At 41.2% G+C, this 18,175-nt stretch overlaps 1 protein-coding gene across 3 annotated transcripts in view; it reads left to right on the plus strand.

The window, feature by feature from the left end:
• col14a1 (collagen, type XIV, alpha 1) overlaps nucleotides 1-18,175 on the plus strand; it is a 100,798-nt gene that overhangs the window by 78,538 nt on the left and 4,085 nt on the right. For all 3 annotated transcript variants that reach the window (NM_001141998.2, XM_031903259.1, XM_031903260.1), the window contains 10 exon segments: nucleotides 2,609-2,704; nucleotides 3,463-3,516; nucleotides 4,454-4,507; nucleotides 6,749-6,802; nucleotides 7,547-7,618; nucleotides 9,056-9,091; nucleotides 11,555-11,621; nucleotides 15,087-15,275; nucleotides 15,861-15,938; nucleotides 17,017-17,172. In NM_001141998.2, the coding sequence (NP_001135470.2) occupies nucleotides 2,609-2,704; nucleotides 3,463-3,516; nucleotides 4,454-4,507; nucleotides 6,749-6,802; nucleotides 7,547-7,618; nucleotides 9,056-9,091; nucleotides 11,555-11,621; nucleotides 15,087-15,275; nucleotides 15,861-15,938; nucleotides 17,017-17,172 (856 nt within the window).

The raw sequence follows: 18,175 nt of genomic DNA on the forward strand, positions 1-18,175 counted from the left end.
TGCCTTGGCTTGTTTGTGTGCACTGTGAATCCTATGATCCCAGGGGGCGGCCCTTAATTCTTAAAATGGCAATTTTCTGTCTAAGAGTACCCAATGGCACATACTACAGGTATGGGACCCATTACCCAGAATGTGCAGGACCTGGGGTTTTCCGGATAAGGGGTCTTTCCCTAATTTGGATCTCCATACCTTAAGTCTACTAAAAGATTACTTAAACATAAAATAAACCCAATAGGGCTGTTCTGCCCCAATAAGGGGTAATTATATCTTAGTTGGGATCAAGTACAGGTACTGTTTTATTATTACAGAGAAAAGGGAATCATTTAACCATTAAATAAACCCAATAGGGCTGTTCTGCCCCAATAAGGGGTAATTATATCTTAGTTGGGATCAATTACAGGTACTGTTTTATTATTACAGAGAAAAGGGAATCATTTAACCATGAAATAAACCCAATAGGGCTGTTCTGCCCCCAATAAGGGGCAATTATATCTTAGTTGGGATCAAGTACAGGTACTGTTTTATTATTACAGAGAAAAGGGGATCATTTAACCATTAAATAAACCCAATAGGGCTGTTCTGCCCCAATAAAGGGTAATTATATCTTAGTTGGGATCAAGTACAGGTACTGTTTTATTATTACAGAGAAAAAGGATATTATTTTTAAAAATTAGAATTATTTGCTTATAATGGAGTCTATGGGATATGGCCTTTCCGTAATTCGGAACTTTCTGGATAATGGGTTTCCGGATAACGGATCCGATGCCTGTACTAAAAAAGTACCATTACCTGCCCTGTGATAACCTCAAATGCATTTTAATTGTTTCATAAAGAGTTTCACTTTAGTTGTGCTGTCATTGATATTCTAACAGCATCATGTTCATCCTTTGATACTTTAAATAATATAATATTTTCCCTTTCTTATCCTCTAACACCGGCAGACAGTATCCTTCTATAACCCCAAACTGTTCTTTGACAGTTACATATAAGTATTTCCAGAAAAGTAAACCTTGTTTCCCTGTTTCTTATCGAAGATAAACTCTCTGATAGACAACAGGCTACTTGAAAAGTAATTACTCTGACATTACCATGATTCACATTGACATCACTGACATATACAAGTCTAATAAATATATTTCTTTTTACAGCCTAAGTAATATTATTGTAAACTGCTGAACAAATCACTGTGCTAAATGACTTGTTGTGGCATGTAGGCTAGCCCATAATAACATTCAGCTACAGACATTCCATCTTGCCCTGGTATATGGGATACTCACGTAGCTCTCCGTAGGGTGCCATAGCCAGGGCTCACAGTTAGACCTTTTGCATAATCCACCTCTGACTCTGTGTAGTGATTGAAATTTTTGCTTCTGATATCCTTATAGTTTATATGAGGAAACAAATTATCCTTTATTATACATGAGTAATACTTCTTTATAACTCAGCCTGCAGCATTGTGCCTTTATATGGGCACAGAACCCCTCAGTGTCTTCTAATATCCTTATCATTTACAGTAGGGGGTACATTATCCCTTATAATACATGAGTGATAGTCAGAGTTCCCTGAATAACTCAGCCTGCAGCCTTGTGCCTTTATATGGGCACAGAACCCCTCAGTGACTGCTAATATCCTTATCATTTACAGTAGGGGGTACATTATCCCTTATAATACATGAGTGATACTCAGAGTTCCCTGTATAACTCAGCCTGCAGCCTTGTGCCTTTATATGGTCACAGAACCCCTCAGTGACTGCTAATATCCTTATCATTTACAGTAGGGGGTACATTATCCCTTATAATACATGAGTGATACTCAGAGTTCCCTGTATAACTCAGCCTGCAGCCTTGTGCCTTTATATGGGCACAGAACCCCTCAGTGACTGCTAATATCCTTATCATTTACAGTAGGGGGTACATTATCCCTTATAATACATGAGTGATACTCAGAGTTCCCTGTATAACTCAGCCTGCAGCCTTGTGCCTTTATATGGGCACAGAACCCCTCAGTGACTGCTAATATCCTTATCATTTACAGTAGGGGGTACATTATCCCTTATAATACATGAGTGATACTCAGAGTTCCCTGTATAACTCAGCCTGCAGCCTTGTGCCTTTATATGGGCACAGAGCCCCTCAGTGACTGCTAATATCCTTATCATTTACAGTAGGGGGTACATTATCCCTTATAATACATGAGTGATACTCAGAGTTCCCTGTATAACTCAGCCTGCAGCCTTGTGCCTTTATATGGGCACAGAACCCCCCAGTGACTGCTAATATCCTTATCATTTACAGTAGGGGGTACATTATCCCTTATAATACATGAGTGATACTCAGAGTTCCCTGTATAACTCAGCCTGCAGCCTTGTGCCTTTATATGGGCACAGAACCCCTCAGTGACTGCTAATATCCTTAGCATTTACAGTAGGGGGTACATTATCTCTTATAATACATAAGTGAATCTCAGGAATACCAGTAAATAAAGTTAAATGCAATAGCTGGTGTGAATCCACAAAATGCCCATTAGAAGCTAAAGCCAAGTTGTTAGTTCTTAGAGCTTTATTAAACCCGGTCTCTAACTTAGTAAACTCTAATATTTCCTTATACAGGGATCCGAGGGGCCACGAGGTCAAACTGGTGCACCAGGTCCACAGGGTCCCCCTGGACCACAAGGGCCAAGTGGACTTTCAATTCAAGGCCCACCTGTAAGTTGTACATAATACTTATTATGATATGATAGAAGCTGTATGAAAGAGGGTATATATTGCATTATGTATATACAGGTATTAGTATACCTTAGTAATGTACATGTTTGCCTATACATTATTATTAAATTGTCTGAAAATAATGTAAGCTCTAATCACCAATCAAATCTCTTGATGCTTCTTTAGGTTACTGCCACTTTTATCATATAGCAGCCACCTGCTTTATCTCCCACCCACCTATTAAATGTAATACTGCTATTTAAAAACCTAGTCCTGTGCCCACTGGGCCATTCCAAATGCTAAAATGAGAGATATTGGGGTTTGTTGTAACAGGAACAGGAGCAAAGTCTGAGCCAGGTCTTAATTCCTACCGCATCCAATCATAAGTTAACATATACTGGCCTCATGTAGATAAACCAATGAAAGCAAACCTTTTATTGGTTGCTGTGGGCTACTGATGTAGTTAGGGTGAAGACACACAGAGCTACTAGTAGCAGCTACTTGTCGTGGCTACTAAAACAGACAATGCTGATCATTTCCTGATAATTGTCTCTGTGTGTTTTAGCAGAGGCAATTCTCAATATTGTCTATGGCAGGGTATTTTCTGGCATTTTGTAGCTGTGACAAGTAGCTCAGTGTGTCTTGACCCTTAGATTAATGAGACCTGATATTATCTTCCCAGTAGAATGATAGGAAAACCTACCAAAGGCAACAATGGAGATCTATCTAAAATAAACTTTGTCATATTCTTTCTGTAGGGTCAATCTGGTGCAAAAGGTGATAAAGGAGATGTTGGATTTCAAGGACAACAGGTACTTATTTTTGTGTCTCTTGTATAATTGTGTTCAGGTTATTATTACACTGAGAGGTTTATCGGGCTGCTGTATGGAACAGAAATATTATATCACTTATTCAATTTCTATCCTTACGAGCATCTCCCCATATATACCGGTACTTGACATTTGGGTTAGCAACATATCTTGTTCTAGCCACTCAGCGACTTATATTCTCCATCAGGGTCTCGCTGGATGAAGCTGGCCCAGCTGTAGATGGTGGGGGAAGCAGGCCAAACCTATTAGCACCTATGATCTTGGGAGGAAGGTGGTAACAATAAAACAACCCTGTTAGCATTCTTGTCAATCCCCTCTTGATAAACTACAGGACCTTGGAGAAGATGCCCTCCTAGACCTCTAAAGGCCAAAATCAGGCCTAAAGACGTCTATGGCAGAAGAATGCCAATCAGAGAGACCTAGCTGCTGTGTTTATAACCACGCCAGCTCAAACAAGAAAACCATGGGATATTTGTAGGGCACAAGAACAAGTTTTGGGCTCATAAACATAGAAGAATATTTCTGTGGGAGATGATCAAGAGCAGGAGAAGAATGAACTACCCCCTCCCTGCCATAGAATACTTGTTCAGTTCATTGGCAGTACTTGCCTTGGCTTCCTTGTACTTGCTGTGTTATAATAGCTGGAACCTTGTGTGTGTTATGGAATTTAACAGATGTGTTTTTCTGATGAGCGTGCAGCAGAGTGTGCTCATTTTACTCATCCGATAAGAGGAATTTTGAAGTTTATGATATCTTTATTGCTTGAGGGAGGGAAGAGAAGTCATCAGCCGCCAGCGTGAAGAGCCTGTCAAGGCTTGCGTACCAGGCATCTCTGAGCAAAGTCAGTTCACTGCCGAGCGCACAGGCAGGATTGCTGCAGAAAAACCAAACTGTTCACTTCTGTGCTCTGTCTATGTAGGGTATCCCAGGAGCCCCAGGTTCACCCGGCCGTGACGGTGCTCCAGGTCCAAGGGTAAGATACTGTGGCTTGTGAACATTGAAAATGGCCACGTGGCTTGGCTAGTCTCTAACCTGTAATTAAAAATGTAAATTAAGTTATATGAAAAATAATAATTGCAAGATGAGATTTGCATGGCAATGGGTATAACCTATAGTAAGACAGTTGATAGGGTTGAACAAGCACAGGCACAGGTAGTTTAGTCACTATCCATCAGCCAGGAAGCTCACAGTAATGTTGGATTGAGCCTCACATCACAGACTCAAATTTAAACCCCTCTTAATCAACAAGTTTACTGGTATATAAATATATCTATATATATGTATCATTAGTTATCAAGCTATGGTTTCAGTGGTATGTATTGAATGTGTTGGACCCCAGCCATGCCCAAACTGGCCCTTAAGGCTGAATGTCCAGCAATACCCAGTAGGTCAAATGAGCCATCAGGTTGGGGTCCCTTTTTACAGATCTGGGCCCTCCCAGGGGAACATCCACACAGTGTAGCAGCCTGTAGGCAGGGGTTTCCAGTGGGGCTGGAACAATTGCAGGAGGGGCTCAGCCTGAAATTCTTCTTAGGAGAAATTCCGGGATAATCTTCATACCCCTGACAGATCAGTTAGAAAGGTCAGTTAGGATGAGATGTGCTCCCCAAGATAGGCGCTATTGATGAATGACTGATACAGCAATGTTCCCTTATCTCTATCTTTGTTATGAGCTAGGTGGGACCTAAACGAAATATTGGTCCTGTAAGGAGGAGACTTGTGCAAAACAAAACAACTTAATGACTGTAATCAAAGTAAAGTTGGCCACACACGTAGCAATTCCAATTCAGATCGTTCCCACCCTCCACTGATATTCAGGGCTGAATCATCAGATATGGGGGTAGAAACAATAGAAATTCTACCTCCTTTTGCCAATTCAGCCCTAAACGTAGATTTTGCTCGGGCGCCTTCAATGGTGCCCCATCAAAATCTTTTAACCTGGCCGATTGACGAGTAGCCTTCTGCGATATCGGTCGCCTCGTCGAGCCGCCATACATGCACCGAATATTATACAAAATGAGGTTTCCTACGATATTATCGGTGCGTGTATGGCCAGCTTTAGAGGTGCACATTATCTACTATTATATCTTTAGTCCTCATTTAGCACATGATGATGCTCAACTGGACACCTTGTAATCTGTTACATTAAAGGGTATAATAGTGTATGTATGGCAAAAATTTGTATTAACAACAATAATTTCTGATGTGCGTAAATTGCTCGAAAATTTGTATCGTGGCTGTACGAAAACAGGGTCGGACTGGGAACCTGGGGAAAAATCCCCCCTGGAGGCCCAGACCCGACCCTTGTGGCGCTCCCCCTGCCCGACCGCTCCTGCCCCGACGCGTTAAATTTACGCACTCGGGGAAGGACATCAGGGGGGGCCCTCGGGGGGGCAGGGAGGCTATGGGCATGGGCCCCTTTGGGCCCTCCACACCACAGTCCGACCCTGTATTGTGGTTACGATCCGAAAGTTACTACATTTTCGTATCCCAACGATCATAAACAGCGCAAAAACCTTTCTGACTTTGAAACTTCAATTCGTTATCATTGCGCAATGTATGAAAAGTACGATTTTTTCGTGCAATAACGAACGTATCACGAAAAAGTTGTACTTTTTTAATGATATTATCGTTAAAAACAGTACGGACAGTTCTAAACTTTAGAAAAAAAATGTATTTTTTGTAATCGTACCCATTCGGATAAATGAGCCCCATAGTATGTTTCCCCTGCTCCTCTCATACTAAGAGGCAAACGCTTGGCCCCCACTGTTGGAGCACAAATAAGGCCTTTAGCGAAAACATGTTAAAACTACCCCCTGAGTAATATTACACACATTTCTAGTAATGATAAGGTAAGGTACTTTCACCCCACCATGTAATATGCGAGGGGGCTTTCTATCCGAATGTGAGTAATTGCCATAATGTTACGGGCAGTGTTCTGTTTAAGGCATTTCTAAACATTGTGATATTAGTGCCGGGCATAACTACAAGTCTCTGTGCCAAGGATCTCCCTACAGGGATTACAGCTATATATTGCTCTCATTAATGCACATCTTAGATAGGATTTCTCTCTTTATTTACATGAATATGATAACACATATCTAAATACAGTTTATGGGGAGAACATCCACCTGCAGCTGTTGCTTTTATTCTCTAGTTATTGGCGAGCTTCTTATCTATTTATTTTAATACACTCCCCCCTTTTTTAATATAGGGCTTGCCAGGAAAGGATGGATCAAACGGCCCCCCTGGACCACCTGGGCAAATGGTAAATATGTTTCATAGAAATCTTTCCCCACTCTAAACGAGGTGTTTATATTCCCAAGTGCTTAGGGTGGTTGTGAAAGTACTAAAGCGACTTTGTGTTTGGATTTAGCAAATGTTCCCTTTTATTCTGAGCACTAAAGGATGGTGGCCTCCCCCACCCTGGGATATGATCTAAATGTGTTAAAGAGCCCCACACAGCACAGAAACCCCTAATATCCCTATCCCTGTAATCTGTTCCTTCAAACAGTAGGAATAAATACCATTTTTATATGCTGAAATCCAGCTGCAAAACAGTTCTTCACTTTCTGCATTATTTGAAATCCTGGCAGGGGAGGAGGGACTAAAACATTGATGTTACACATTGTAACAACTTCTCCACAGCTTACAGACAGCATGCAGGAACTACATAACCCACAATGCATTGCACTGGGATGTTCCTTTCCTTATTGACATCACATGTGCAGCAGGGAATTGTGGGATTGGGAGGAGGCAGGCTGAAGGCAGGCTGAGGGACAGGCGACTACTGTTACATTTATGTGAGTCACAAAGTAGTCAGCCAGATCAGCAGGGGAACAGGGGGCGGGGCTTAGGGAACTGTTCCAAACCAGATTATTACATTAAACATCATGAAAAGGCTGCATATTGTTTAACTGATGCATATTGCAAAGTTGCTTGAAATTATGTTTACTTTTCAAAAAGGTTCTGTTTGGGTGGAGTTCCCCTTTAACATTCTCTACTCCTCCAGGGATCTCCGGGTAATCCAGGCTCTCCAGGTGTCCCAGGAAGCTCAGGGCCCCAAGGTGAAAATGGCCCCCCAGTAAGTAACCTGCTTGATATAAAGGGAATGTAACATGTTTGTCTGTTGGATGTTAGAGTGTAATTGTGTGTAATTAGTTTACACTGAAGATGGATCTGATTGGATGGGGTGCCAAGCAGTGAGTGAGTGATTGCAATCGGTGTGACAATGCAGGGAATGCATAAGGAATATTGGGCAGATCCCATTTGTTGAGAAAAGCATATCTCCTAATTCAATTCTACATTTTCCCATAGAGCCACATGTGGTTTAATGAGAAAAACTGAAGTCTATGGGAAAAACCGACCTGAATTTCGCCCATAAGTTTTCACATGATAAACTATGAGATAACATTTTCCCTTGGAACTGAATCTGGCCCAATGTGTAAAATGGCAATATGTTTTTGAAATCCCTTTTATCATTTTTCATTTAAATATAAGAGCTCAAGTTACACTTCACAAGGGAACAAGGGTTGTTAATGGGATAGTTATAAAGCTTTACTGGCTCCCTAATATATAAAAGTTTTCATTTTTAATTTGTATGGTTATTTAGCCTTTTGTTCAGTGGCTCTTCAGTTTGGTATTTAAGCAGCCATTGGGTTGCTAGGGTCTTATTTTTCCTGGCAACCAGGCAGTGCGAGACTGGAATAAGCATAGTTAGGGGAATGAACAGAAAGTTAAGTAATAAAATGTAACAATAACAATAAACCTGTAGCCTCACAGTACAATAGTTTTCTGACTGCCGGGGTCAGTGACCCCCCATTTAAAAGCTGGAAAGAGGTAGAAGAGGAAGGCAAATAACGCAAAAACTATAAAGAATGAAATGTAATGAAGACTAATGGCAAAGTCAGGGTTGGACTGGGGGGTGCGGGGCCTTTGTCCCACCCAGTTACCCTGGGCCACCTCCCAACACTAGGATTACCATCTTTTCTTCTGGCCTTTGTCAGCTGATGATGTGCAGGGTGGGGGCGGGTCTGAGAAGGGGCGGGTCACGCAGGAGGTGGGAACTGTTAGGGTGGTTTGTAGGCAGGCCGGGGGCCAAACAGCTAGAGATTATACATTTACCGGCAGCTTCCTTGCTGGTATATTTGTAATAATTGGCTGGTATTTTATTGGCCAGACCAGTACCAGCCAGACAACAACCCTAATCAGCAAGCAGCATTTACTAGTCACCTGTTTAAAAGTAAAAATCTTATTGGTTGCTATGGGTTACTGCTCCTGTGCAAACTTAGTGCCTTTTATTACATATGGGGGAAGTTTGCGTACTTTAATATTCTGCTGAGCCAGTGAAGGCAAGAATAGTAAGCAAGTTGGTTTTGTAGGCAAATTCATATGTGATATATAATATATAATTACCGGTATATGATATATTATATATATGATATATCAGCTTTGTATGTGCTCCTCTAGCAGATGTGAATGGTCTGTTGTGTCAATTTATTTGTATTTTGTTGTTTTTTAGGGGCCTCCTGGTGTTAAGGGGGAAAGAGGTGAAAGGGTGAGTATGGTACCAGTATAAATATATCATACAAGTGAAGTGTATGCCATAATCCCAACTATAAAATATATGGAAACAGAAGGCAGTGAGATGGTTCATATCCTATAGGGAAACCTGTGCCCAGTGGTAAAATATAAAGCCACAGAGGACGGCCATGTACATATATAGGTTCCAGACTGCACATCCTTATACATCATGGTGCAGAATTACATTATGCTTATATACATAGTGCAGGGTTGCCACATTTATGGCAGTAGATGGCAAACTATCCACTCAATGTTGGACTCAAGTACCTGGGGTCTGACAGAGGGGCTGCCACTAGGGCCCGGCATCTCAACTGCCACCACCGCTGCAACCTTCTGCTACACCACATCTTCAGCTACAGCAAGTGGAAAGCAGAAAATGTTTATTTATCATAAAAATCCTAATGTTGTCACAGAAAGGAGTAAGATAGATGATAGACAGACAGACAGACAGATAAATAGATGATAAATAGAGATAAATAGATGATAGATAGATAGATAGATAGAAGATATAGAAAAATACATAGATAAATAGAAATAAATAGATGATAGAGAGATAGATGATAGATAGATAGATGCTATATATATATATATATATATATATATATATATATATATATATATATATATATATATATAAAATACAGAGTGGGGAGCACACCAAGCTAGAAGTACAATACCTGGGTGCCAGAGCAGCAAAATACAAAGGTGAAAAAGTGTCGGCACTCTCAGGGTTCTCACGAACAATATTCACAGGCAATAGGTTGAGGTTGAATGCAAAAATAGTGAGGTTTATTGATCCAACGTTTCGGTTCTGTACTATAACACCCTGACGAAGGTTCTAGTACAGAACCGAAACGTTGGATCAATAAACCTCACTATTTTTGCATTCAACCTCAACCTATTGCCTGTGAATATTGTTCGTGAGAACCCTGAGAGTGCCGACACTTTTTCACCTTTATATATATATATATATATAGATACAGTATATAGATACACGATAGAGAAAAATAGATGATAGAGAAATACATAGATAAATAGATGATAAATGATGATAGATAGATAGATAGATAGATAGATAGATAGATAGATAGATGATAGATAGATAGATTAGAGAGATAGATAGATGATAGATAGATATTAATAGATGATAGATAGATAGATAGATAGATAGATGATAGATAGATAGATAGATAGATAGATGATGGATAGATAGATAGATAGATAGATGATAGATAGATAGATAGATAGATAGATAGATGATAGATAGATAGATTAGAGAGATAGATAGATGATAGATAGATATTAATAGATGATAGATAGATAGATAGATAGATAGATAGATAGATAGATAGATTGATAGATAGATAGATAGATAGATAGATAGATGATAGATAGATAGATAGATAGATGATGGATAGATAGATAGATAGATGATAGATAGATAGATAGATGATAGATAGATATTAATAGATGATAGATAGATAGATAGATGATAGATAGATAGATTAGAGAGATAGATAGATGATAGATAGATATTAATAGATGATAGATAGATAGATAGATAGATGATAGATAGATAGATAGATAGATGATGGATAGATAGATAGATAGATAGATAGATAGATGATAGATAGATAGATAGATAGATAGATAGATAGATAGATGATAGATAGATTAGAGAGATAGATAGATGATAGATAGATATTAATAGATGATAGATAGATAGATAGATAGATTGATAGATAGATAGATAGATAGATGATAGATAGATAGATAGATAGATGATGGATAGATAGATAGATAGATAGATAGATAGATAGATGATAGATAGATAGATAGATAGATGATAGATAGATAGATGATAGATAGATATTAATAGATGATAGATGGATAGATAGATGATAGATAGAGAGATGATAGATAGATGATGGATAGATAGATAGATAGATAGATAGATAGATAGATGATAGATAGATAGATAGATAGATAGATAGATGATGGATAGATAGATAGATAGATGATGGATAGATAGATAGATAGATAGATGATAGATAGATGATGGATAGATAGATAGATAGATAGATGATGGATAGATAGATAGATAGATAGATGATGGATAGATAGATAGATAGATAGATAGATAGATGATAGATAGATGATGGATAGATAGATAGATAGATAGATAGATGATAGATAGATAGATAGATAGATAGATAGATGATGGATAGATAGATAGATAGATAGATAGATAGATAGATAGATAGATAGATAGATGATAGATAGATCCAGCCAGCTCCCTTGCAGCTGTGATTGCACTACAACTCCCAGCATCCACAACAAATCTACCAAGTGGAATACAGTAGAGAGAAGAACAAGCTTTATGTTAGAATTCAAATATTCTAGATAACAATCCTGTTTCCTTCTGTTCTTGCTGCAGGGTGATACTCAGTCCCATAATGTGGTGCGCTCCATCGCTCGGCAAATCTGCGAACAGATCATTCAGAGTAAGCGCTGTGTCTGTCATGTCAGTGGGTTTTCATGCTGAGAGGTTAGTTGGATAGAGCATTGTGCCAATGGGCACACAAACCGTTTGAAGCTCTGATTTCAAAGGAAAGAAATGGCTGGGGTTACAGCCGATGGATTATTAGTAAGTAATATGCCAGGGGGTAACAGGTAGTGCAACTTGGCCGTTTGTAGGTGGAACTGTAATGGCCACTGACTGCTTTTGTGCCAAAATGTGACTGATTTCTCTTGTTCTCTATGGGATCAGCAGTTCCGCTGTCTACTCCGTATCTTGTTTCTCGCTTCATACCTGGAATGGCTCAACATGAAACTACAGGCAGCAGCGGAAACACGGGAAGCACCGACTCCATCATTTATGGCTTTAGCTAAATAGCTCACCTAATGCTTAGATTGTAGGATCCCTGCCCTGGTGTCAGTGATGAACGGCCTGTGTAAAGAGCTGCGGAAATGTGTCAGCGCTGTATAAATAAAGGATAATAATAATGATAATAAGATGAACCCAAAATTTCCAAATGCTGATTTTTAGTTTATTTAACATTAACTTGTATATAAATGTGGCTCTGTTTAGACTGTCATAAGGTATTCGGGGTCCGATTTGGCGGAAGCACAATCTCATTCCAAAACCAAGGGGATTCATAAGTAGTTGTTCCTCTCCCTGTGTAAGGGGTTAGATGGGTGCTGAATCGTTAAGGCAGTGATCCCCAACCAGTGGCTCAGGGGCAACATGTCGCTTACCTTCCCCTTTGACGTTGCTCCCAGTGGCCTCAAAGCAGGTGCCATTTTTACATTTTTGCCTTGGAGACAAGTTTTAGAAGCACAGAGACACATTTCTACTTCTAACTGATCCACCAGCAGGCTAGCAGTCCACATGGGGCTACCAAATAGCCAATCACAGTGCTTATTTGGCATCCCCAAAGAACTTTTTTTCATGCTTGTGTGGCTCACCAACACTTTTACCATCTAAGTGTGGCTCATGAGTAAAGAAGGTTGGAGATCAGGGCCGGAACTAGGGGTTGGCAGAAGAGGCAGCTGCCTAGGGCGCAATGATTAGGGGGCGCCAGGCAGAAGCCTCTGCTGCCTGCCACTAGTTCCCCTACTTTGCCATTGCCCCCGCCGCTAATGACAAGCGGCGGGGGCAATGACCCACGGCATCGCACCCCCCCCCCCCCCCGAACTGCACATGCGCGCCAACGGAGGGGGCGGGGCGGGCCAGGTGGCCGACCGGGTTGCCTAGGGCGCCCGGACAGCTTGGCCCGCCCCTGTTGGGGATCCCTGCCTTAAGGCAAAGAGTGGCTACTGGGACCAGTCAAGAACAGAACAGGTAGGAGCAGGATGGAGCGGGCCAAGAGCAGGGACAGTCCATAGTAGGATGGAGTGGGAGAAGGGATATAATTAGGTGTCATACACTCAGGAACAGGACTGAAGCAGGAACGGGCCTATAGCAGGATCAGTAACAAGCAATGGGAACAAGAACTAGGGACAAGTGACAGTGCTCAGAGGCCAATGCTCAGGCAAGAAAGTCAGGTTAGGGTTAGGGCTTGGCCAGCTCTCATTGCCTGACCAATAAAGCTCTTGTGATGGGAGGGCAAGGTAAAAAATTGAGAATAAATGAGGATAAGAGTAAACTCACCAGCTGTGACCAGAAACCTATAGGTTCTTGCCTCAAATCCCTGGCAATCTTATCAGGTTTTTCTTGAGTAACTACAAGGGAACCAACCAAATCTGTGAAAACAAAATTAATTTAATCAAAGTAGAGAATAAATGGTGAATGTCAAGATAACCCCCTCCCTTTTAAAACAATGTAATAAAAGGCACTAAGTTTGCCCAGGAGCAGTAACCCATAGCAACCAATAAGATGTTTACTTATATACAGGTACCCAGTAAATTCTGCCTGCTGATTGGTTGCTAAGGGTTACTGCTCCTGGGCAAACTTAGTGTGTTTTATTACATAACTCCCTATAATTATAATAATTATAATAATGCTTATAGCCATTGTATTCTAGGCTTTTTGAAGGTGAAGGTAATAAATAGCTTGGATAGCGGTGTGTTGCTGCCTTATCCAGATGGGCTGATACCCAGAGAGACTCAGAGAGCTAAAGGCTTTGCCAGACAGTTATAACTTTACGTTCCAGGACTATCGCCTTTGGCACGGAGCGGTGGGATTGGCAGGGTGCGCGCGTGCTTCTACTTTCAACAACGCAATGAAATCTGAAACTGGAAGCAACATTCCTGCGAGTTTTATTTCAGTAGCACAGAGAATTCTTGGAGGAATTCGGGAGGATAGAAATGTATTGTAAATAATTAGATCTTCAGTCAAAGTCACGAGAAAAAAATATGGATTCCCCTGCCCAGGGACGTGCAATACTGTTGTCTCTTTGAAGGGGTTGTTTGCCTTTGAGTTAACTTTTAGTATGATGTAGAGAGTGATATTCTGAGACAAATTGCAATTGGTCTTCATTTGTTATTATTGGTTCCCAGGATACATGGTAGTATAAATGCAATGTCCATTCCATATGTATAATGCCCCCAGGACTCATGGTAGTATAAATACAGTAGCCATTCCATATATGCCCCCAGGACTCATGGTAGTATAAATACAGTGCCCATTCCATATGTATAATGCCCCCAGGACTCATGGTAGTATAAATACAGTGCCCATTCCATATAAAATGCCCCCAGGACACATGGTAGTATAAATATAGTGCCCATTCCATATATAATGCCCCCAGGACACATGGTAGTATAAATACAGTGCCCATTCCATATATAATGCCCCCAGGACACATGGTAGTATAAATACAGTGCCCATTCCATATATGCCCCCAGGACTCATGGCAGTATAAATACAGTAGCCATTCCATATATGCCCCCAGGACTCATGGTAGTATAAATACAGTAGCCATTCCATATATGCCCCCAGGACACATGGTAGTATAAATACAGTAGCCATTCCATATATGCCCCCAGGACTCATGGTAGTATAAATACAGTGCCCATTCAATATATAATGCCCCCAGGACACATGGTAGTATAAATACAGTGCCCATTCCATATATGCCCCCAGGACTCATGGTAGTATAAATACAGTGCCCATTCCATATATAATGCCCCCAGGACTCATGGTAGTAAAAATAAAGTGCCAACTCCATATATAATGCCCCAAGGACTCACAAAAGTATAAGGGCAGTGCCCATTCCATATAGAATGCCCCCAGGACTCATGGTAATATAAATTCTATGTCCATTCCATATGTATAATGTGCCCAGAACACATGGTAGTATAAATGCAGTGCCCATTCCATATGTATAATGTCCTAAGGATACATGGTAGTATAAAACAGTGCTAGATTTATGTGTAGCACATGAAGTAAAATGTATAATACCTCACGAATGGCAGGATAAAAACAGTGGAAATTTCACTATAGCCCCAGTTTTGTTTGCTTTCAGATCACATGTCCAGATTCAACTCTCTGCTAAATCAGATACCAAGCCAGTCTGTATCAGTCAGGACTGTAGCAGGGCCCCCGGGAGAGCCAGGAAGAACAGGGCCATCAGGTCCTCAGGGAGAACAGGGATCTCCAGGAAGAACGGGATTCCCAGGAAATCCAGGAAATCCAGGAACTCCCGGAGAACGAGGTGAGTGTTGGAGAAAATAGAGGTCCTTGTACCCAAATAGATTGGGCATGGCATACCCTTCTACCACCAAGCCCGGACTAGCAATCTGTGAATTCTGGCAAATGCCAGAGGGGCTGCTGTAAGATGCCCCTCTAGTGGGGGGGGGGGGGGGGCTGTTTGGGCCTCTGTGTACTTTAAATGCCAGGGACTATTTTGACTCCCAGTCCGACCCCGACCTGTCTACACTGCTTGTGGAACTGAGCCATGGTACCTTACAGCTTCATAATTGTGTCTTGCGTAAACTGACCCTAGTGTGTGAGCGGTTTAGGGAATTAGATTGCTAGCTCCTCTTGTCAAGGGAACAACTCTCATTAACTTAGTAAAGTGCTGTGTTAAAATAAGCAAAGAGCAGAGCCTGACAAGGGGATGAGCCTAAAGAGCTTCTTGAGCCCAAACAATCTGATGGCAAGACTATTGGACTTCATTAATCAGGAGCAAAAAGAACCAGAAATTAAATGAATAAACTAAAGAAAAAAATGAAATATGTTCCATGTTCTACAATCTCAATATGAAGAGCTGATATTATATTGTGCCATATGGTTACAGGTTTACCAGGTGAGAAGGGAGAAAGAGGCAACCCCGGTGTGGGAACACAAGGGCCAAGGGGTCCCCCAGGGCCTGCAGGTAAGGACCTATGCTCCGTATACATTATCTCCATTCAAGTACATGTATTGTTGGGTTTTGGCAGCCAAAGTATAACTCACTTAGTGGGTGATACTGTCACTAACGTATGGAATGTAGCCTAGCCTGGTGCCTAAAGGATTATGGGGAGTACTCAGGCTTGTGGTTTGCTGCTATGAGTGTAAGTGCAATGCTAAAGGGGCAATAATGTTCGACTAAAAGCTACGCCTTTACATGAACTCATTGGGTAATTGCTGAGACTAGGTAAATGCTACTAGGCTGGGCAGAAGTCCAGGGGTTTTCACCTATAAATTATCCTTTACCATGATGTAGACATTGATTCTAAGACAATTTGCAATTAGTTTTCATTTTTATGCTTTTTTATGCAGTTTCGAATTTCAGCAGCTATCTGGTTGCTAGGGTCTTGTTCCCCTCAGCAACCAGGCAGTGGGTTGAATGAGAGACTAAAATATGAATAGGAGAGGAACTGAACGGAAAGATAAGAAGTACAATAATATTAAGGAAGAACAATAATAAAATTGTAAGATTACAGAGCAATAGTTTTTGCCTGCTGGGGTCAGTGACCCCCATTTGAAAGATTGACAGATGTAGAAGCGGAAGGCAAATAATTAGAGAACTACAAAAATAAATAATGAAGACCAATTGCAAAGTTGCTAGGAATGGGAAGGTGAATTACCCCTTTAATAATATTGTCTTCAATGTCTTTAGAATAATGGGAAGTACTCAGTATCCCAAGGGAGACACCCTTAGTGTGCCTTTGATCCCTATGCCTGCTTTCCCAGCCAATCACAGTGTGCATACCGTGGAAGCTGTGTTGCTGATTGTATGGATGACTATACAGTAGATCAATATGTGAATCAGTAATGGGTGCTCCTTGGTGGAACATGGGTTCCAACTAATTCTCAGCACAGGACATTGTGGCTAAAAGTAGTAACGGCAACTTCCACGAATCTATAAAGAGGCAAAAGTGTTTGTTGGGCAAATGTACTGACTGCATTGTGCTCATTTCCATTACTTGACATGCACATAAATGTCATGAAATAAATATTGTATTATGCAGGACCTCCAGGTGAGGGTAGAACTGGTAGCCAAGGCTCAAATGGACCCCCGGGACAACGAGGGCTGCCTGGCCAACAGGGAAATCCTGGTTCCATGGGCCCTCCTGGCCAGCCAGGGTACTGTGACCCTTCTTCCTGTGCTGGATATGGGGTTGGAGGTGAGTTTGCCAATACAACTTTCATACTAGGCTGTTGAATTCAGTTAGAGTAGGTCACTTAAACAGAGTATTGGACTTTCCATATGGAAAGCAGATGGTATCTTCTGTTTTGTGTCCTTGTCTCTGGGTCTTTGTGGAATTGTCTGTTGCACAATATTTCTCTTGCTTCTTGTTATTATGTCTAGTTTATCCCAAACCCTTACTAGTCCCAATGAGCCATACAATGGGGATCAATCATCCCTCTGCTGTAAATACTAACAGATCAGCTCATAAAAGCTAACCAGGGGGTCAGTAGTTAGCCCCAATGGCTGTGCTTGCAGCCAGGTGACCTTATTGCTTTTAACCTTGGCCAGTGGTGGTGGCGCTAAATAAATAAATAATAGAGTGAGATAGAGACTGCAACACCCAACACTTTCCAACAGCAGGACCATAAGACGGACAGTCCTACCATATCAAGGGTCCCCAACCATTTTTACCCATGAGGAACACTTAAACCTGGGGAGCAACACAAGCATTTTGATTGGTCATTTGGTAGCCCCAAGTGCACTGGCAACTACAGGAGGCTCTGTTTGGCAGCACACATAGTTTTTATGCCTCCATAACTTGCCCCCAAGTCAGAAATTCAAAAATAAGCACCTGCTTTGAGGTCACTGGGAGCAACATCCAAGGGGTTGGGGAGCAACATGTTGGTTGGGGATCACTGTACCATATATATAAATAGTGGTCCCACTAAATCTATTTGGCTCTGGGCACCAATACTGCACATTCATGCCCTGTTCTTACTGTACTTGGCTGCAGGTGTTAGTTTATGATCCCCTCAGACAGTTGTTTGCACTAACTCGCTAATCATGATCACCCCACAGATTGGGGTGGTTCTGTTATATAGTAAGGATTATTATGTGATGTGTGTCTGTCGTTGACTGTGTAATGATGTTCATGTACTGATCTCTGTGTTTTTCTCTTTGCCCATGTCTCTTCGCTCTGCCCGTCTCTCTCTGCACTC

The sequence above is a fragment of the Xenopus tropicalis genome, chromosome 6 (assembly GCF_000004195.4).
Source record: "Xenopus tropicalis strain Nigerian chromosome 6, UCB_Xtro_10.0, whole genome shotgun sequence".
In the NCBI taxonomy this organism is placed as follows: Eukaryota; Metazoa; Chordata; class Amphibia; order Anura; family Pipidae; genus Xenopus; species Xenopus tropicalis.